At 40.5% G+C, this 21,899-nt stretch overlaps 2 protein-coding genes and 1 long non-coding RNA gene across 3 annotated transcripts in view; 2 read left to right on the top strand and 1 right to left on the bottom strand.

The window, feature by feature from the left end:
- The window catches only part of HSD11B1 (hydroxysteroid 11-beta dehydrogenase 1), a 949,596-nt gene that overhangs the window by 221,540 nt on the left and 706,157 nt on the right, over positions 1 to 21,899 (top strand). The gene's annotated exons all lie outside the window — the stretch shown is intronic.
- LOC126949075 (uncharacterized) overlaps positions 1 to 21,899 on the bottom strand; it is a 173,348-nt gene that overhangs the window by 13,676 nt on the left and 137,773 nt on the right. The gene's annotated exons all lie outside the window — the stretch shown is intronic.
- On the top strand, positions 11,307 to 11,890 carry LOC126949059 (60S ribosomal protein L21). The gene has a single exon (XM_050781482.1). It carries the CDS (start codon positions 11,368 to 11,370, stop codon positions 11,848 to 11,850), a length of 483 nt encoding a protein of 160 aa, XP_050637439.1. The 5' UTR covers positions 11,307 to 11,367; the 3' UTR covers positions 11,851 to 11,890.

Raw genomic sequence — 21,899 nt, 5'->3', positions numbered from 1 at the left:
TGACTGAATTATGGAGGTGGGCCTTTCCTGTGCTATTCTTGTGATAGTGAATGAATCTCACGAGATGTGATGGGCTTAAAAACAAGGGTTTCCCTGGACAACCTCTCACTTTTTGCCTGCAGCCATCCATGGTAAGATGTGACTTGCTCCTCTTTGTCTTCCACCATGACTGTGAGGCTTCCCCAGCCATGTGGAATTGCAAGTCCATTAAACCTCTTTCTTTTGTAAATTGCATAGTCTCAGGTATGTCTTTATCAGCACCATGAAAATGGACTAATGTACCTTCCTTTTGTTACCTCTGAAATTCTATTCACTCATTACATATTTATTGACTTAAATTATGCTTCTTTTCCCATTCCAAGCTAAATTCTCACACTAAATATGTTTAATCATCCAAGGAAGTAATAGCCTATATTTAGTCCTTGAAATCCCTCTCCTACTCAAACAAAAACAAATTAGAATTATCCTGGGTAGTCTCTGAGCAGGTTTATTAGGTTACAAACTTTCACCCAGCCATTTCTCGTTTGCTAACTAACCTTGGATTTCTGCTTAAACAGATTTCTTGACTCTGTTTAATATGTTATTTGTGACTCAGAAGCATTCTGTCTCCTGGAAGAACAGAAATCCCTTAGCAGTTAACTGCCACCTATTACCTACCTAAGAGTTAGCAAAACAAATGCTTAACACCAATTATAGTCAATAGATTCCATATATGTATATAAGCACATGTTTTACGGAAGACCATAGTGTCAGCAACAATCATTGAATTTCAGCATGACTAGTTTCCTGCTTAAAAATAAGCTCCATGCCAGGTACTGTGGGTCCTATCAGAGAATTATAACATACAGCCCCTGCCCTTATGGAACTCACAATCTTCTTAAAAAGCTAAAGTAAACACACATGAGAGAAGTAGATTACAACAGAAAATTGTCTATAATCAAGAGCTTGCCTCTAGAATCCAGAATGCTGGCTCTAGCACAATAGTCATTATTTCAAAAAAGAGAGAAATCAGTGAGGGCTGGTCATGCAGTGAATCTTGAGCTAAGCCTTGAGAAATGGGTAGGATTTAGATGGGCAGTGAAAAAGGAAAGTAGGTGGGAAGAGCATCATTCACTCATTTCACCAAACTGTATTGAACTGCATACCTATTATGTGCAAAATAGTAAACACTGGCTACATGTAAAATACAAAAATGTTACAACTCCTGACCTCTTTAGAAAGTACACACACACAGACACATTTTGCAAGATTTCCTCATTATTTTAATGTTTTCAAAGTATGGTTTGCTGAAATATGTAAAATGAGATTTATCCAAGCATAGCCTCTAAAATGTTACAGGTGGTTTTGTCTCGTATATTTGCAAAACCTAGAGAATGTTTTAAATGTTTTAGTCTTTAAGAGACCTTCTCAAATTTGTCCATGTCCCCCTTTTCTTTTTTTTCCCCCTTAACAATATTATTAAACAGTGAGTAGTATAACCCCTGTTTCACTGGTGAAGGAACTGATATTTATGAAGTCAAAAATTTCTTTGACAGAAGAGATAGAGGAGGACCCAGGGCCACAGTGCTGAAGTAACTCATGCTAGTCCACCTTTTGGATTAGCCTAGACAGAATAGATAGAATCTAGACAACTCCAAAGCACCAGCCCTGGTGTGTATGGATAGTAGACCAAGCACGATTCTGGGTTGGTCTTTAACTACCTCTGTGATATGAACAAATTCCTTTCCTTTTCTAGAACTCAGTCTCATCTGAAAAATGAGGGGTTTGGACCAGATATTCGCTAATGCCCCTTGAATGGTAATCATCTCTGTTTCTAAGCTCCCAGCCAGCTCGTGCTGCATTCTGCTCTGTTCAGTCATCAGAATATTCAGAGGTACGGGGCCCAATGCTGGGAAGACACCTGGGCCAGTTGACCTCTAGAAACACCCTCACCTCCATATTTGCCAGTGAGTCCTCATGAGTATGCTGCCACTTACATCACTCCAAGGACCTTTGATGCAGTAACTGAGAGCCTTGAGCTGCAGAAAACCAGGTAGGAACACCGTGGAGGAAAGAAGTTGCCTCTGATGTGGGCATCTCAGGTTAGAGGATTTTGTACTCAAGTAGCAAGAAATGTGATAAAAAGAATCACTGGGAAAAGTGAAGTCTCCTAGCCCCTGTTCTGAGAAGCACTGTGAAAAATAAAGTAGAAAAAGCCAAATTTCCAGATCATCTAGGGAAGCTGAAATCCAGCAGTAAGATATTAAACACAGAAGAACTAGAGTTAACATGAGGCGTTATTGGTTTGGGGAGATGGCTATTTCCCCAAGGTCCATAATTAGAACCAGGAACTTTTGCATGTAATTAAGAGTAAGAGATTGTTTTAACAATCACAGCTGAGCAAGTCTGAAACTTTTTTTTTTCCAACTACCATTTGGGATTAGGGGTGGTTTGGCTTTTTTTTTTTTTTTTTTTCTCTCACTTGTGAAATGTGAGAGTTTCCTGACTATTAGGAAATTGAGGCTAATTCTACTTCCACAAGCATTTTTGTTGCTAATAATAATAGGATATGTTTTGCATATGTGATGTGAAATCAACAAGGTGCCCTACAGAAGCAAGATGGCCTTTGAGGCACTTTTTCCCCCTCAAGATAAGCTGTCACTGAGCAGCTGATTAATTACTGCAATAATCATAATTTTTAAAAATTAAAAAAAAAAATTCTCTTCCCATTCATTAAGTAACTGCAGATAGGTGCCAGAGGTAATTATTGTCTAGAAGTACTTCCGAATTATCTTTTCTAATCCAGCCATGCTGACATTTTTGAGAGGAAAAAAAGTGTTTAGTCTTTCCTCTTATGAACAGGATGACATTTGAATATGCAAACAGTGTCAAAGTCTGCCCTGTGGATGTTTTCTGGAGGTATGATTTATGAGGCCAACCTATTGTATTTGCTATCACACTAGGAGAAAGGTCATAAAACAAAGAAGCTCTACCTACTGGGGTCTACAGCTCATCGTGTGATATTTTAATTGTTGCTCTTGCACTGACTTCTAGGCATGCTTCATGGGGTGAACTGCATGGACACTAATTTGTCTGGGCTTTGCCTATATTCTCTGATATTTGTGGTGTAGTTTGTGCCTACTTTCAGTCACTCCTGGGATGTAAGTCAGGGATGGTGAGTATAAGGATAGCACATGGAAAATCTAAAAATCTCATCTTAATTGATGGGTTCAACTTTCCCCCTAAGGGAAGTAATCATTTCTGAAGTACACGATTGATATGGTTTGTCCATGTCCCCACCCAAATCTCACCTTAAACTGTAGTTCCCATAATCCCCATGTGTCATAGGAGGAACCTGGTGGGAGGTAATTGAATTATAGAGGTGGTTACCTCCATGCTGTTCTCATGATAATGAGTTCTACGAGATCTGATCATTTTATAAAGGGGTTTTCTCCCTTTTGCTTGGCATTTCTCCTTGCTGCTGCCATGTAAAGAAGTGTTTGCTTCCCCTTCTGCTGTAATTATAAGTTTCCTGAGGCTCCCCAGCCAGGCTGAACTGTGAGTCAATTAAACCTCTTTCTTTTATAAATTACCGAGTCTTGAGTATGTCTTTTTAACAGAGTAAGAATGGATTAATACAATATATTGGCAGCTCTAAACTTGACATCATAAAACATCTGAGCTGCTCGTTGGCAATTCACCTTCCAAAAGACTGACTAGGTGTGCCCTTCCATAGGCTCTATGGTAAATACAACCAAAGTCAATATAACCACATTATAACCGAAATATAATCACAATCTTAGAGTTAGAAAACCCTCAGATGTCATCTTCCTTCCACAACATGACTCTCCTCTCTAACACTCCCAGAGAGGTCATTCAATCTCTGCTTAAATATCCCCAACGATGAAGAATTCACTTCCTAGTCTCCAAGAAGCCCCATCCATTTTTAGACAGCTCTGAAACTATAATTTTATTTTTTAAAGCACTGAAACTTTTCAGTGTAAGTTTTGCCAGTTTCCTCCTAGCTACATCCTCTAAAACAATGTAGAATCTTTCTCCCATATTTCAAATAAGGCTCAAAATAATTTATTACGTAAATCTATTCGGCACTCAGCTAAACATTTTCTCAGCTGAGAATGGTTTTGCATCCTTTCCTAATTTGTTAGAATAACACTTACCTTTTTTTAAAAAACCACTACAGTGGACATAATAAAGCGGTCACATAGAGGTTCTTGGTGTTACATATACTTTCTAATCTCCTAGACACAACTTGACCTCTTTATTTCCCACTAGAGAGGTTTATTGGAAAGGGAAAAATGTAGCATTATTAAAACCTTGAATGTTTATCATAGTAATCTTAGCTACAAATAAAAAAAAAATCCAACTCAAATCAGTTTTAAAATTTTTTAAATGTATAAGTTTGCATAATAAAAAGTGTAGGAGTGGGGTGGGATTTCAGTATTGGTTAATTTGGTGGTGCAATAATGTCATAAAGGATCTGGTTCTTTCCACATCTCTGCTTGGCCATCTCTACTGTTAACTTTAATTCTGATTCCTTTCATGCTTACAGAAGAGCTGCCAGTAGCAAGATGACTATTTGCTTTCTTTAAATGTCTGACAGGAGGGAAAGACTGGCTTCTCTTTGCTATCTCAAAGAACTAGGAAAAACTTTCTTCAGCAAAGTTTTCAAGTAGTATCACTAATCAGAATTGGGTCACATACCTATTCACAAACATCAGTGGTGAAACTGATCCAAGAACCAAGCTAAGACCCGTCAGAGTCCACCCCAACACCCCCAGAGCTGGAGATGGGGTTTTGCCCTGATTCCTATGAGGATGGATATCTGAGTCCATTTGGGTTGCTATAAAAAATACTTTAGAGTAAGTAATATGGTAATATATTATACCATATGATATAGTAAATAATATACATTTATTTATTACAGTTCTGGAGGCTAGGAAGTCCCAGATCAAAGTTCCAACAGATTCAGTCTCTGGTGAGGGCTCTCTCTCTGCTTCCAGAATGGTACCTTGTTGCAGTATCCTCCAGAAGGGAAGAACACTGTGTCTGCATATGGCAAAGAGATGAAAGGGCCAGACAACTCTCGGAAGCCTCTTTCATAAGGGCATTAATACCATTCACAAGGATGGAGCCCTCACGACTTAATCCACTTTACAAAAGGCTTCACCTCTTCATACCACCACAATGGGTATTAAGTCTCAACATATGCATTTTGGAGGGATCCATACATACAATGCATAGCAGAGGATGATTGGGTAACTGATACAAGACTGGAGTTTTAAGTAAAAGGTAGACAACCAACATTATGTAGTAGACTGTTGTAACAAAGCTAAATATTCAAAGTTCAATGTCTCATTTTTTTTTTTTTTTTTTTTTTTTTTTTTGAGACAGTCTCACTCTGTCGCCCAGGCTGGAGCACAGTGGCATGATCTCGGCTCACTGCAACCTCCACCTCCCGGGTTCAAGCAATTTTCCCGCCTCAGCCTCCCAAGCAGCTGGGATTACAGGCATGAGCCACCACGCCTGGCTAATTTTTGTATTTTTAGTAGAGACGGAGTTTCGCCATGTTGCCCAGGCTGGTCTTGAACTCCTGACCTCAAGCGATCCTCTTGCCTTGGCCTCCCAAAGTGCTGGGATTATGGCATGAGCCACCGCACTGGGCCTCAATATCTTGTAATTAAAAACAAATTTTTTTGGTATATCTCTTGAGTCAATTGTTTGTCTCTTGCCTCCCAGCTCCATTTTTTCCCCCTTCTTTGAGTTCCTTTGCAGCACAATAGTGGGAAGTGTGCCTGTAAACTATGCTTCCCAGACTTCTTTCCCAGCTGGCTTACAATTCAACATACAGATAGATTCTTAACTTTATACAAGTTGGGGTGATGGTCATGCTTTGCAAGCTCTAAAACATGGTGCCAGAATTTCTAACAGCTGCAGTAGCAGAGCGTGCTCCAACAGCCTCAGCGACCAGCTCTATGTAGCACCATCTTTCATTAAATTCCTCCAGCTGAAGGTATAATAATAGCTCCCTACAATTACATGTATTTCTTTTTTACCCTTTTTGTTTCTTCAATCATTCCCATAATTTTGTAACCACATCTCTAAATTAAATTTCCTCTGTTTGAAATATCTATACTGGTTTCTGCTTTCCTGTATGGATGCTAACCAATACAATTTTGAGCTAATCATAATTCTATGAGTCATAACCAGGGATCCACTGCCCTGAAAATCACTGTTTCTCTATCACAAAGCATGCCTAAAATTTGAGACGTAAATTTACTGCTTTGCAGGAGGTAACAACGAATAACTTCTGCCCATATCACCTCTGTTTTATTTAGCATTTACTTTTTTGCAAGGAACTGAAATTCACTGAAATTATTGGTAATAAAGAAGATTTTAAAATTATTTATTATTACTAATATAATAAAAAGGGATTGTGCTAGTTATTTTTATATGTATGGACTGGAACTGAAACTGGTTCCGTCACTCTGTCAGAAGCAATGTAGTTCTAGAAATTTATTGTTCTTTTTCCTCAAGGGCCACATGAGCACTCTTATGAAGAGCATTTACTCCATCTCCTCCTATTGACACTTTTTTTTTTTTGAGGTGGAGCCTCGCTGTCTCTCCCAGGCTGAAGTGCAGTGGCATGATCTCAGCTCACTGCAACCTCTGCCTCCCAGGTTCAAGCGATTCTCCTGCTTCAGCCTCCCCAGTAACTGGTATTCCAGGCACCTGCCAGCATGCCTGGCTAATTTTCTGAATTTTTAGTAGAGACAAGGTTTCACCCTGTTTTCCAGGCTGGTCTTGAACTCCTGACCTCAAGTGATCTGCCCGCCTCAGTCTCCCAAAGTGCTGGGATTACAGGTGTGAGCCACTATGCCTGGCTGACACTTGCTTATTCTTTCATGCAACTCTTTATACTTTTTCTAACCTCATAGTTTCTCCATATTTACTGTTTCTGTTTCCTAATAGTATAGGCTCCACCTGATCCCTATAATTATCAAATCTGTTGGATCCTCTAGTATTTCCCAATTCAAAAATCTGGAAGAAATAAATCTGATTGGCCCACCAATACTCTCTTGGGAAGGAAATGCCATAGATCTTGGACTATCCTGGGTATTGGGTACCCTTGGGTCAGAGACTGCCTGAGGTCAAAGTAGCTATGCTCTGGGATAGCAGGAAGAGTACTTGTTTCATGACCTAAATAAAGCCTAATGACTTGTTTTACATCAGGGGCAGAAACAATGTTGACATGTCCAATGCAAACCTCAAAAGACTATTACCTTTCCTGCCACGCATTCACACAGCCACACAGAACCCAAGTTGAATATTGGTATGGTTTAGCTGTGTCCCTACCCAAATCTTATCTTGAATTGTAGCTCCCATAATTCCCAAGTGTTGTGGGAGAAACCCGGTGGGAGATAACTGAATTGTGGAGACAGTTTCCCCCACACTGTTCTCGTGGTAGTGAATAAGTCTCACGAGATCTGGTAGTTTCATAAGGGGAAACCCCTTTCACTGGGTTCTCATTGTCTCTTTGCCTGCTGCTATGTAAGACGCACCTTTTGCCTTCTGCCATGATTATGAGGCCTCCCTAGCGATGTGTAACCATGAGTCTATTAAACCTCTTTTTTTTTTTTTGTAAACTACCCAGTCTCAGGTATGTCTTTATCAGCAGTGTGAGGACAGACTAATACAAGTACTGTGTTTTGTGATTTTCTTTCCTTTAAGGTCTGTGTGTTAACAGGTATAAGAACCTCATGGAGGCACATGGGGATTATTTTCTCTGAACCATTAACCATGTTAGGAAATGTTCTAGATCTTATGTCCCAACAAATATAACATGGACTGCACATATTAGATACTAAATGTATTAGGTACATGGAATAGTTTAAAAATAAAAAACACAGGTAAATCCAGGTTCAAAATAACTTTAAAAATAAGTTAAATAATTTATTTAAATGTTTTTTAAAAAAATAAATATCTCAGACGTGGTGGCTCATGTCTGTAATTCCAGCACTTTGGGAGGCCGAGGCAGGCAGATTTCTTGAGCCCAGGAGTTCAAGATCAGCCTGGGCAACATGACAAAATCCTATCTCTACTAAAAATAAAAAAAATTAGCTGGACATAGTGGTATGTGCCTATCGTCCCAGCTACCTAGGAGCCTGAGGTGGGAGGATCACCTGAGCCAGAGAGGTCAAAGTTGCAGTGAGCCGTGATCACACTACTGTACTCCAGCCTGGGTAACATAGCCACACCCTGTCTCAGGAAAAAAAAAAAAAAAAAAAAAAAAAAGCAAGAAAGAAAAAAGAACAAAACTCTGTATATGTGAAGCCACATATAAGAAATGTACAATAGTCACCCCCATTGATGTTTATATTCTAATTTAAAGGGGAGATAAAAAATAAATGATTAAATGATATATTTATATGAAATAACTAAGGGTCTCATATTGAATCAGGTTTTTAAAAATGAACTGTATCATGTATAGAAGATATGCATGATATCCTTAAAACCTCTTAAAAGAAGCTCTGAAAAAAAACAACTAATTACAGGTATCCCATTGTTTATTTTCAAAAGTTTCAAAGTACCAAAAGAATTCTAGATGTGCAGAATCGTACATATTCCACTCAGATGGACCACCTAATACTCCTCTATAAGTCTTTCCCTCCTGTCACCTCGTTACTCATGCAGGATTCCCTTCCTTGATCTTCATGCGTGTTCCCCGCCCAGTGCATTTTTGGTTCCTCCTTTCCCCTTTTGGTTAACTCTGGTGTCACTCCCTCATATCCATTCTTGCTTCCTGGACTGCCTTAGACTATTCCTCTTTTACTTTCATTTTAGTTTTTCTGCACTTTACCCCACCCAGTGGCTGGTTTGTGATACAAAGTATTGGTGGATGCCTGAGAAACTGAAAATTGTTCCAAAAGATGTGAAGATGATCAATCTGAAACCAATCCATGTTTAAAATACAGCTTCTGAGCCAAGTCTAAAGAGACCTGTTAAAGATACTGACTGAGGCTATGAACTTAAAAGTCAAAATCCCATGCAAAGCATGGATTCCATGTCTTGTGTTGATTTAGGAGACCTTTGTTTAGATCATTTCCTCCATACTCTCCTTTAGAATTTCACTTGTAAAAATAAATGTCACAAAATCTAAAATAAAGATCACTAGACTACATTTCAATTCCACCATGCCGCTTCCCCTTCAACTCCAGGCTATTCATTTTCTAAAAATTCTTCTGTTTTATGCTGCTTAGAAGAATAAAGGCTTTTTGACCATTTTCAGCATTTTTCTTTGCTTTTAATCAATATTTGATTTTTTTTTTTTCCTTCTCTCGTGCCTTCATGCCTCTCCTGGCACATTGACATACCCTGTTTGTTGTCTCCTTTATTTTTTTTGTTTAATCTGAAGAGAAAAGGTGGCTTCTTTTGCCAGTAATGTAAATCCAACTTCCTGATTATTCAACTGAGATCAATTTCTGCCTGGGAGACTGAACATACTACATTCATGAGGCTGCACGTCTGTCAATAGGAGTGAGATGGGCAATCTGTAAAGCAGCAAACAGCCAGCACGGGGACCAAAGGCACGCACAGGCCCACTAGGAGCCAGCCTTCACCTGCTGCTTTCCCAGTCTTCCCCCTAGAGGTGTAGGCTGTTTACATATTCTTCAAACCCTCAGAAATTGCCCATAATCTAAACGTACAAATCTGCTAATCAAACACAATGGCACTGGAAAGGACTTTCACAGGAGTGACTGGGTGTTTTGTCTGTAGGCATTATACTGTGTCACTTTCAGGATGGCAGGATTTGAGCTAAAGGGAAGTATACTGACTGGCGTGAGGACAGGATTTGGGTCAAGAGCCTCTTCGTGGATGGCAGAGAGCATGGGAAGTGCCATGAAAGAGAAAGCTGAGAGGACAGGAACACTTGCTTTTTGGTACCTGCCCCTCAGGGACCTCCTGACTGGGGCTCTTGGGCAAGTCACTGAAATGGGAAGCAGAGAACTTAAGCACTTAGAAATGTGTTCGTGTACAAAGACCTCATATTTATTTATCTCTTTATTCCTTTAAGTACTTACTGAGCACCTACTATGTGGCATTGTCCTAGACATTAGAGATCAAACGATGAATAAAGTGAGGATCATTCCCTTCCTTGTGGTGATTATAGTCCAGTAGAGAAGACAGACAATAAATAAGTATAAAAACATAATTTTACCTATGTCTCAAGAAGAGGGAAAAAGCAGCATAAGTAAATATAGAAAGACAAGGTGGGGGCAGTTATTTAAGAAATGGTTGCCAAGAAACCCCTCCCTGGGAGAGGGCACTTGAGTAATGAACTGAAGATAGAAGTAACTATGCACTTATCTAGGAAAAGAACATTCCATAGGTAGAACTAAAAAGGGCATAAGGCAGATATATGCTTGTGTACAGGAGCCACAAGATATGAGTGTACATGAACATAAGGAAGTGTGAGAAAAAAATTAAATAAAGAAGCAAAGGACAGAAGAGAAGAGCCTTGTAGACCCTGGTAAAGAGTTTGGATTTTATTCTGACAGAGTTGAGAAACCATTAAATGTCATAGCATGGAGGCATTGAGATAAGGATGAGGGTAGTGATCATGGTGAATGTAATATTCAGTAAGTGCCAGATCTGGCTCCATCTCTGTAAAATGGGGCCATATGAGAGCCTTACCCCCTGGCCTTTTTGATGATTAAATGATACTGCATGCAAAGCTTTTGAAATAGTGCTCAATAAGAGTTATTATAGTTCCTGTTATGATCAACAGGGACCAGGCTATTTGTGCTCACCATTTCAACCCCATGTTGACCCCCAAGTATATTTCAAATACAAATATTTTAATCAGAATTATGCTAACATCAATAAATTTTTGTGGAGAAAGTATTTTTTACAGTGAACTCCATTAAGCCAATTTAATTCCTTAATCAATGTTCCATATTGCACAATTTAATCATTTATAATTTTTCCCATTTTCATTAGCATTATTTCTTTTCCATTTCAATTTTATGGCAAGATTTGAAATATCCCTAAAGTTTAAATAATGGAGTCAAATAGCGTTTCAATTTGGTGTGGTTTAAATATCCTGCTACTTAAGAATTCTGCATCTCAGGGAAGTTAACTGACTTGCCCAAAGACAAACAGCAGGTAATTTACAGAGGTGAGATCCCAACCTAAGCCCTTCTAATTGTGGTACTATGATCTTTCACCATGGTACTTTTCTGGAATAAAAGACAGAGAGAATAGAATAATACTAATAACCCCCTACCAGGGTTAATGTGATGCTTAATTGACATAATAAATGAGAAAAGCCTTTCGGCCGGAACCGCCATCTTCCAGTAATTTGCCAAAATGACGAACACAAAGGGAAAGAGGAGAGGCACCCGATATATGTTCTCTAGGCCTTTTAGAAAACATGGAGTTGTTCCTTTGGCCACGTATATGCGAATCTATAAGAAAGGTGATATCGTAGACATCAAGGGAATGGGTACCGTTCAAAAAGGAATGCCCCACAAGTGTTACCATGGCAAAACTGGGAGAGTCTACAACGTTACCCAGCATGCTGTTGGCATTGTTGTAAACAAACAAGTTAAGGGCAAGATTCTTGCCAAGAGAATTAATGTACGTATTGAGCACATTAAGCATTCTAAGAGCAGAGATAGCTTCCTGAAACGCGTGAAGGAAAATGATCAGAAAAAGAAAGAAGCCAAAGAGAAAGGTACCTGGGTTCAACTGAAGCGCCAGCCTGCTCCACCCAGAGAAGCACACTTTGTGAGAACCAATGGGAAGGAGCCTGAGCTGCTGGAACCTATTCCCTATGAATTCATGGCATAATAGGTGTTAAAAAAAAAATAAATAAAAGACCTCTGGGCTAAAAAATAAAAATAAAAAAATAAAATAAATGAGAAAGTACTTTTTGAAACTATGAAGCACTGTTATTGCTAATAATAACAATAAAAATAAGACCCATTTCTGGGTTTAGAAGAGTACAGTGAATTAGTTTATTGCTAGCTGAGTGCATTCAGCTAGATCAAGGAGTTTCATTTCCTAAATGTCTCAATTTGTCAAATGTATCACGAACCCACTTCAGCATATCCTAAGAGCCTCCACCAAGAAGGAGGATAGAGTTGGGAGCCTGTTGGGATTTTGCTCAAAATCAGAGAAAAATTGACTACAGTGGCAGAGGTGGTCTTTGAGAGGATCTTGGATCTCTAAAACAACCTCAGTTAGTGCTGGTAAAGTCCAACTGGGGCCCGTTGTCTCTTAAAGAGGGTCTAATTCAAGGCTTTAAAGAGATGATGGTTCTTAGCATAAGGGCCATTCAGTAGTAGTCCTTCTTTGAGTGCTTAATATCTTGAGGCACTGTGCTATAGACCAATGGTATGAAAAGACACTGTCTCAACCTGAAGAAGCTCACAGCTTGCTAGGGAAGATAGGCATGCTAAAAACACAAACATGATCTAATATAAAACTACAGTGGAGGCAGAGGGGAGGAACATCCACCCCAATATGAGAAGACTTCCTACAGGAAGACTTCCTTGATGATAATTTCAAGGACAATTAGGAGTAATCAGGTAGACAAGTTGGAAAGTACATTCCAGGGTAATGAAATACTCAAAGGGATAGTGATGAAACAGATTGGTGCTTCCAAGGGAACATATGTCATGGCTTGGGTGAAGAGGGAATGAGGCAGGTGAGGTCAGGAAGGGCTCAGGTACAAGAGGAGTAAGCAGATAAGTCAAGGAAAGGGGCTGAGTGCAGGTCTCTGCAAAGGAGGGTGGAGGTCAGAAAAGTATACCCATGCCTCAGGGAGAGAGATGAGCAGGGGCCCAGTCTGTTCAGAAGCCACTGTAGGCACTGACGGGTGGGACAGAGACCAAAGTCAAAGGTCACTGAAATAAGAATGAGTTAGATAGATAAAGGAGATGTTGCAATTGCTACTAGACTAGAAAACTAAATCCATCCCCAAACAATGGAAAAATGGACTTAAAATACCAGTTGTTTCTGAAGGCTACTCCCATGGGCGTGGCTCTCAATGTATGGCCCAGGACCAAGTGGGACTGAGGCTTCAAGGACAGATTTCTTGAAAAGCGCCAGACTGAGGCTGGGACAGTTGAGGATCGATACAGCTTATATCCCAGCAGTTTGTGGGTGCTGAGAAATGAGGTCATTGTTATCAGCACCATGCTCTAACCAACTGAGCTAACCAGCTGTCCATGAGATCATTGTTGACTCATGTATTAGTTCATTATCCTGCTGCTATGAAGGAATACCTGAGATTGGGTAATTCATAATAAAAGAGGTTTAATTGGCTCATGCTTCTGCAAGCTGTACAGCAAGCATGGCACTGGCATCTGCTCGGCTACTGGGAAGGCTTCAGGGAACATAATCACGGTGGAAGGCAAAGAAGGAGCGAGAACTTCACATGGACACAGCAGGGAGAGAGAGCAGGAGAAAGAGAGAGAGAGAAGGAGGAGGTGCCACACACCTTTAAAGGACAAGATCTTTTTGTTGTTTGTTTTTGAGACAGAGTCTCGCTCTGTCGCCCAGGCTGGAGTGCAGTGGTGCGATCGCGGCTCACGGCAAGCTCCGCCTCCCGGGTTCACACCATTCTCCTGCCTCAGTCTCCAGAGTAGCTGGGACTACAGGTGCCCGCCACCACGTCCAGCTAATTTTTTGTATTTTGTTTAGTAGAGACGGGGTTTCACCATGTTAACCAGAATGGTCTCGATCTCCTGACCTCGTGATCCGCCTGCCTTGGCCTCCCAAAGTGCTGGGATTACAGGCGTGAGCCACCATGCCCCGCCAAAAGACAAGATCTTGTGATAACTCACTCACTATCACAAGAATAGCACCAAGGGGATGGTAATAAACCGTTAAGGAAAATCCACCTCCATGATCCAATCACTTCCCACTAGGCCCCACCTCCAACCCTGGTAATTACAATTATACAGATTTGCTGGAGACACAGATCCAAACCATATCGTTTTCACCCTGGCCCCCTACAAATCTCATGTCCTCCTCCCACTGCACAATAAAGTCATGCCTTTCCAACAGCCCCTCAACGTCTTAACTCATTCTAGCATTAACTCAAATGTCCAAGTTCAAAGTTTCATCTGAGACAAGGTAAGTCCCATCTACCTATGAGCCTATAAATTAAAAACAAGTTAGTTACCTCCAAGATACAATGGAGGTACTGGCATCGGGTAAACACTCCCATTCCAAAAGGGAGAAATCAGCCAAAAGGAAGGGGATACAGGCTCCATGCAAATCCAAAACCCAGCACGGCAGTCATTAAATCTTAAAGCTACAAAACAATCCCCTTTGGCTCCATGTCTCACATCCAGGGCACACTGGTGCAAGAGGAGGGCTCTCAAGGCCTTGGACAGCTTCGCCCCTGTGGGTTCGCAGAGTTCAGCTCCTGTGGCTACTCTCATGGACTGCCATTGGGTGCTTGCAGCTTTTCCAGGTGCAGATTCAGCATATCCTAAGAGCCTCCACTAAAAAGGAGGATACAGTTGGGAGTCTGTTGGGGAGCTCTTGGTGGATATACCATTCTGGGGTCTGGTGGCCCTCTTCTCACAGCTTTACAAGGCAGTGCCTGAGAGGGGACTCTATGTAAGGGCTCCAACCCCACATTTCCCCTCTGCAGTGCCCTAGCAGAGGTTCTCCATTAGGTCTCTGCCTCTGCAGCAGGCTTTTCCATACATCCTCTGAAATCCAGGTGGAGACTCCCAAGCCTCAACACTTGCACTGTGTGCAACTGCAGGCTTAACACCATGTGAAGCCACCAAGGCTTACGACTTGCACCCTCTGAAGCAACAGCCCGAGCTGTACCTGGGTCCCTTTGAGCCACAGCTGGATCTGGAGTGGCTGGGATGCAGGGAGCAGTGTCCTGAGCCTGTGCAGGGCAGTGGGAGCCCCGGGCATGGCCCATGAAATCCTGGCTGTGTCACTTATCAGCAATTGGATCTTGAACCAATTGTTTAACTTTCACGGCCTTTAGATTTTAAACCATGTAATGGGGATAGTACTTCCCTTTCAGGGTTATTGTGTGGAATATATAAAATAGTAACAGCAAATAATAGTAAGCAGTCATATTGCATGCCAGGAACATTCTGAACACTCTACATGTACTGATTCAGTTAATACTTACAACAATCTTATGAGGTATGTACTATTATCTCCCCTTTAAAGATAAGAAAACTGAGGTACATAGAGGTTAACTAATTTGATCAAATTTATTCAATCAGTAAACAACAAAGCTGAGATTTAAACTCAGGCATTTTGAGCCCAGAATCTATGCCCCAAATTGCTTTGTATGGGACCAAGGAAGAGGTCAACAGATAATAGTCATTATTTTGCTGCTGTTGTGGTTGTTATAAGGTCAAATCCATGTGATCTGAGGACACTAAAATAGAACCGTGCCTCCAAGTGTTCAATTATATGGTTGGGGTAGATTAAAACACAGGTGCTAATATTTTAAAATATTTGTTCAGCATTTACACAGAGGAAAATCTGCATGCTGGACTGGAGAGTGTGAAGAAGTTGAACCAAAGACATCAATCAACGTGTTTTCCTATCGTCCAGGACAATTCAGTCCTGGTTGCAAACTTGAGAAATTCACCAAGCAAAAGAAAAGTTCTGTCGTCATGTGCATCTCTTCTTCTTAGAGGCTGTGTGTCAACTGTCTGTTGTTCGTGTCTATGCTCATTCCAGGCATCTTGTCATCTTTCTTCCAACCACATTTGATACTGTCCCAGACAAGTATTCTGTTAAATGCCATTTATGCATCTGGTAACATTTCTAGGAGTGTGACAGTGTGCCTGATACACTTGTTGCCTGGGTAGCTGCCTAGCTGGCCTGCCCCTTAGTACAAACTGAAGTTGATCCCCAACTGAGGCCTCCAGGTAAAGTCTGAATTCATCTGAACAGTGGAAGAGGAAGGACAGCATCCAAATCCTGCCCCACCCTATACATACAGCACATTAGATGCCAGCAACTATCTCCAGTGAGGGCAGATAATTTGTCAGATTATATCGAACACAGAGTTAAAAGTTGGGGTATTGAGAGGGGAAGTGCAGAGGAAAAGGTGGAAGATTGAGGCAACTAAGCTAGAAAGTCCTAAGCATGAGCAATTTTTCTTTTCTTAATAATCTGAAAATTTTTGGCCGAGGAACTAGAAGCCTTTATTTCATATCTCTTTCAGAGTTTAAAATCTTCACATCTACCCGTTCCATTTGCCCAAAGAAAAGGATGCTTTAAGTGACTAAATGACAGAGACTGCTTATGTTCCTTCTTAGGGCCTGGATGTAACAATGCCAGGGCTGTCAGCAAAGCCTAAATGAGTCCACCTTTCCTAACGTGGACTTGCGGCAATTCCGTCATGGTAGTTTACATGTGTGTCATTGGATTGACTACAAAGGTTTGAATCATGTCTCTCAATGAATGAGGATTCAACCTAAAATATGAAACTGTTGTAAACTAAACAGGCTGTAAATTAAAAATTTTACTTACAGGCATTTAGAATTAATTCTTATGTGCTCAAGTATTTTCATGTTTATGCTACATTATATGATAAAAACCTATTTTTACTAATTTATTTGGCTTATTAGTAGCAATTGTCTATTAATGAACGCCAAGCTGGATATTCCTTGGAGGCAAACAGTGCACTGAATTCTCTCTATCCCAAGGTACAAACACATAGTAGATGCTCATTAAATGTTTATTGGATAATAGGAGGAATTATTGTCTTTTCTTTTGTATGCAATATATTTTCAAGTGGTTAAGTTATAATCCTTGTAAAATATTGCTATTCAGACTTTCCATGAAGTCATATTTTACTTTAAGCTATACTCTACCCTGCCAATATTTTCAAACAGTAAACTTTCATAGAATTTACACAACTGCTTCAAAACTTAGCAATTAAATTCACTTTTATTTCTATAAGAAGAGAATATAGACTTAAAGAATTTGATTAGTAAAGTTACAAGAACCCCTCCTCCAATTGATTCCACTATTGGTATTTTATAGGTAAGCTGGGGATCTTCAGGTGTGTTTATTCCCTATACAATTATCTGCCCTGTGGCACTGCTCTTTCGCAAAGGGTTAAAGCAGCCGTTTGTTCTCAGAGCATTTTGTTTTCCCCAAGATTTCCATTACTGCTATAAATTTTTCAGCGTGGCTTTTATGTAAATGCAGCAAGAAAGGCAAGACAGAAAAATTTATTTGTAAGCTTTAGGGGGAAAAATGAGGAATCTGAAACTGTTTATTGAAAATAAATGAATATGGAATGTAGAATGGAGGCCAAAGAAGAAATGAATATTTTGTCTGAGTACCACTTGAACAAACCCTCAGAGAGGCAGGTGGAGGCTAACAGGGACTGTTTCTGGGGCAACCAAGCATGCTTTTGGCTGCAGACAGGCCAAGGTCAAAACCCAAAGTCTTACTCAAAGAAGCAGTAGATCCCACTGAAAGCCAAATCCTGGGCTGGTGGTCAGAAAACTCTGAATTGGTGTGTGTCCTGTAGCAGGTCATTTGATGTCTCTACTGTCCTCGATTTGTCATAGAAACATTTCCATACCCCACCCACACTTCTGATAGGATGCTATTTTCAGTACTCCCTTGAAAGAATAAAGTAGGTATTATTCATATCTGTATACTCAAAGACTTCACACATAGGCAGTCATTAATACATTATGTTATGTGGAAGAATTTGAGAACCTTTAAGTATGAAGTGCTTTGTCAGTACTCTGCTTTTGAATACAGGTTATCATTCAGGTATGGTGACATCAACAGATCAGGAGATGACTACTAGTGGAAAGAGTTTGCTACTCACAGATGCCAAGGAAGGTGCATGCCACATTAAGAGGTGGGGACGGGTGGGGAAGGGGACATACAGGAAGGCACCAAGGTAGCTCAGGAGGCAGAGGGAATGAAGGGAAAACATGGCAAAAGCCTTTATTGTGGTTTCAGTGGGAAGAAATATGTGAGGCAGGATAAGAAGGCTTAGGATTGGCCCATCTGAATAATTTTAATAGGTTCTGGGGGGGAAGGACTGTTCCTATTAGTCTGGTATCTGGCCCCAGGGAGATTAGAACAGAAATAGTAGCCAGGAATGTGAGAGCCTAATAGAATAGAGGTGACTGGATTAAAGTCATGGGTTAGGGAGCAGTCCCTCCAGGACCAGCAAGTCCCCAAGATGTCAAAGCATAAGAAAACAAAAAACATTATTAATATACTTTGCATATACTCTTTTTAGGTAAACATCAAATCTATTTTACTGTATATTTTTATAGAACAAAAGTAAGGCTCAACATGATTTGAAACTGAGCCATGGTTACACGGTAGTTGGAAGGACCAAAATTGACAACTAGGTTTCTATAAATCCAAAGGGCATGTCTTCTAGTTCTGACATGCTGCCTCCTATGTCTACTGTTTCCAGTTTGGATTGCAATATACCTCTCCTAGCTACAGGCACACAGCTAACACACACACACACACACACACACACACACACACACTCACACACACATACTCATTCACATATCAGTGTAGAATTTCTAGACTGGCAAGATAGTTCTGACAATAACCCAAACTTTAGATTCATATGGTGGAAGGAAGATTTGCATGGGAATTAGGATATTTAGCAATTAATTCTGTTTGTCACCCATACGTTGTGGAGCTTGAAAGGCCATTTGGCCCACGGAGGCTGAGCACAATCCTTTCCACATAGTAGATGGTCAGATGCTCTCCAAATTGACTTAGGTCTTAGTTTCCCTCCCAGTAACAGGAAGAAATTAAAATAGATATGTTTCAAGGTGATTTATATTATTAAAAATAATCATCATCTGATATGTTACAATGCCTGAAAAACCTAATATTTTACCTGAAAGAAGAGTCAACCAAAAATTATATTATCCCTGCTAGCTTAACCCCTTCCCTGCTTACAGATCAGCAAGATTGGGTAAGCTTGGTTTCACCAGGCCAGAGTTTATGACTAAATGTGTGAGAAATCCTGGGCTGTTAGGAATGAGCCACTTGGGCAGGTGGGCAGCCCAGGTGCAATGTCACCAGGAGCCCCAAAGCCTGCTTCTGTAAGAAACACTGTTACACATGCGATTACAGGAAGTCGTTTGGCACTGAGCAGCCCTATTGAGTCATCACTCTTGTTCTTATAGGAGACTTGATATTTCCTCTTTTTAATTAAAAAAAGAAACATGCTGGCATTCCATAAATAACATCAGTGATGAAAAAAAAAAAAAAAAAAAAAAAAAGGCAAGGCACAAAGGAAGGAGAAACTGGAATAGCCTCACCCTAGCAAGGCTCGTCTTCCTTAAACTATCTCCTCTGTCCTCAGCTCAGCAACACCCACAGATCACTGCTGCTGGACAGCATCTCCCCTGCCCTTGTGGGAGCTAGAGGAATGAAGGGAGGACAAAAAAAGAGGGGGGCTTCTTTCAAATCTTTTACTCATGGAAATAGAAAGAAAAAGCCATTGATCATTTGAATTGGAACTTGCACTGTCTCTGTGTTACATCATTAGGTTGAGTTTGGAGACAGAGCAAAGGTAAAGAAGTGAGAGGTTGACTTTGGACATTTTTTTTTTTTTTTTTGAGATGGAGTCTCACTTTGTTGCCCAGACTGGAGAGCAGTGGCATGATCTCAGCTCACTGCAAGCTCCCCCTCCCAAGTTCATGCCATTCTCCTGCTTCAGCCTCCCGAGTAGCTGGGACTACGGCTGCCCACCACCACACCCGACTTTTTTTTTTTTTTTGTATTTTTAGTAGAGATGGGGTTTCACTGTGTTAGCCAGGATGGTCTCAATCTCCTGACCTTGTGATCTGCCTGCCTCGGCCTCTCAAAGTGCTGGGATTACAGGCATGAGCCACCGTGCCCGGCTGACTTTGGACATTTTTATTGCTGTTGAGGAGTTAATGGGGCACAATCCAGTGTAAAAAGTCCTAGAGTTTTCTCCTAACTTTGCCATTATTTGTCCTGTATGACCTTGGGCCAAAATCTTCATCGTTCTGAGCTTTGATTTTTATATGCATTATACAAAAGGCTAATCCCGAGTTATTCCTTTGCTCATTCTACAGTCACTCTTATATCTTTGACTGTGTGCAAAGCACAGGGCTAAAAGTTTCCTTTAGGGAACTCAGGGCCTTGAGGGGATGGGGTACAGTCGATGAGATTTTGTGCACTTTCCTAATGTCCTAGTGAATTACTCACTCCAAAGAGGCTGTATGATTCAGAATCCCTTCCAGATATCATGGTCTGGGATCTGTGAGGGAGGTGACTTTGTTAATTCTCTTGGGCTCCCAGCAATGTTTTGAAATAGTAATTCATTAGATCATCTAATCTTTTAAAGTAATGAAACCTTTCTAACAATAGAATCATATGTACAATTCCAATACATAAATCGGTCAGTAATAAAGCTGCTTTGGCCAAAACTGAGGCAGAAGGTGTGGAGCTTCTTGCTTGAGCCGTCTCTGGAACACCTTCCTCTTAATCCTTTGGCACTTGTAGAAGACAATTTTAAAACCATTGCTTTATTACCTTTCAAAGAAATTTGCAAGTAAACAAAGTTTTCCAAGATAAATAGAGCCTTGGCACCTGAAGAAGGATGAGTTTGAGCAAAATACATGGTCCTCAGACCTTGCCCTGCTTTTTGTTTCTCTGGTGTATTGGTGGAGGCCCATGTCACGTGTGAACTGGTTCATAGGACCTCAAGACAAGCCAAGGGCCTGAGAACCAAATGGTAGAGGCTCAGCAGGAAAGTTGTCTCCGTGCCATGGGCAGGAGAGGCCCCATTCTGCCAGCTTAATCCTCAACTCCCACATGGTAAGAGCAAAGCAACAAAATGAAGTCTGCCTTGGTTTTATTGAGAAAATGGCCCAGGAGATATTTAATAGAGAGAGGTTGGAGGTACGAGAACAAACCATTTCCTATATTCTGAGTTCTTTAAGGGAAGGATCCATGCCAACTTTATAATTGTATCTTCCACAGTTTCTAGAGAGGCGTATGTAGTAAATGGAGACAATACATATTATGATGGAATAAATGAGTTAATAATACACATACTCTGTTTCAAAAATATTATAGAAAAATCAACAAATTTGGATGGTATCCACCCACAAGGTTAGAAAAAAAAATGTATTGTAAAATTATAAATTTGGGGCCATGACATATTGATCTTTAAATGCCAACATCTAGCATAGAGTCTAACACATAATAGGCTATTTTAGACCAGTTAGACTGGTGTGGTGGTCTTTAATGATACTCTGAATGCACAGTAAGATTGTACTTTTTGTCCTTGATTAGGGCCATATGACCAAATCTGTCCAATGAGTGGTGAGTGAGGAATGATGTGTGTGACTCTCTGGCTGATTGTTCAATGGCTGATGTAAGACTCTCCAGGACTCTTTTCTCTGTATCAGGCTGACCAGTAATAATGCAGACAGTGGCTGCTCCATTAGTCTGGGTCCCAGAGAGAGGGTAACAAAGTGAGTACAATATTGGAGAATATTCCTCAGACAACCTTCAATGATGAAGTAATATGAGTAAGAAACATTTGTGGTTTAAACTGCTGGGTTTTTAAGAAACCAAATTGTAACCTAGCTTATCCTAATTGATATAGCTAGGCTACAATAATAAATAGATCTGAGTACTTAACTGCTTAGTAAAATAGAAGTTTAATTTCTGCTTACTAATTGTTCCATGTTGGTAGGTGGGAGTGGAGGGCACACTGGTCTACAGTTACTCATGACCAGGAGGTTGGCCACTTTGCCATATTAAATGGTTTTCGAGGTCACACAGTGGGTCTCCCCATTTCAGTTATATCATTTTACAGTTGAGCCACATGACTACACCTAATTGCAGAG

This window comes from Macaca thibetana, chromosome 1, assembly GCF_024542745.1.
Source record: "Macaca thibetana thibetana isolate TM-01 chromosome 1, ASM2454274v1, whole genome shotgun sequence".
Classification (NCBI taxonomy): domain Eukaryota; kingdom Metazoa; phylum Chordata; class Mammalia; order Primates; family Cercopithecidae; genus Macaca; species Macaca thibetana.
Note: the sequence above shows the minus strand (reverse complement) of the source record. Positions and strands in the feature narration are given on the sequence as shown.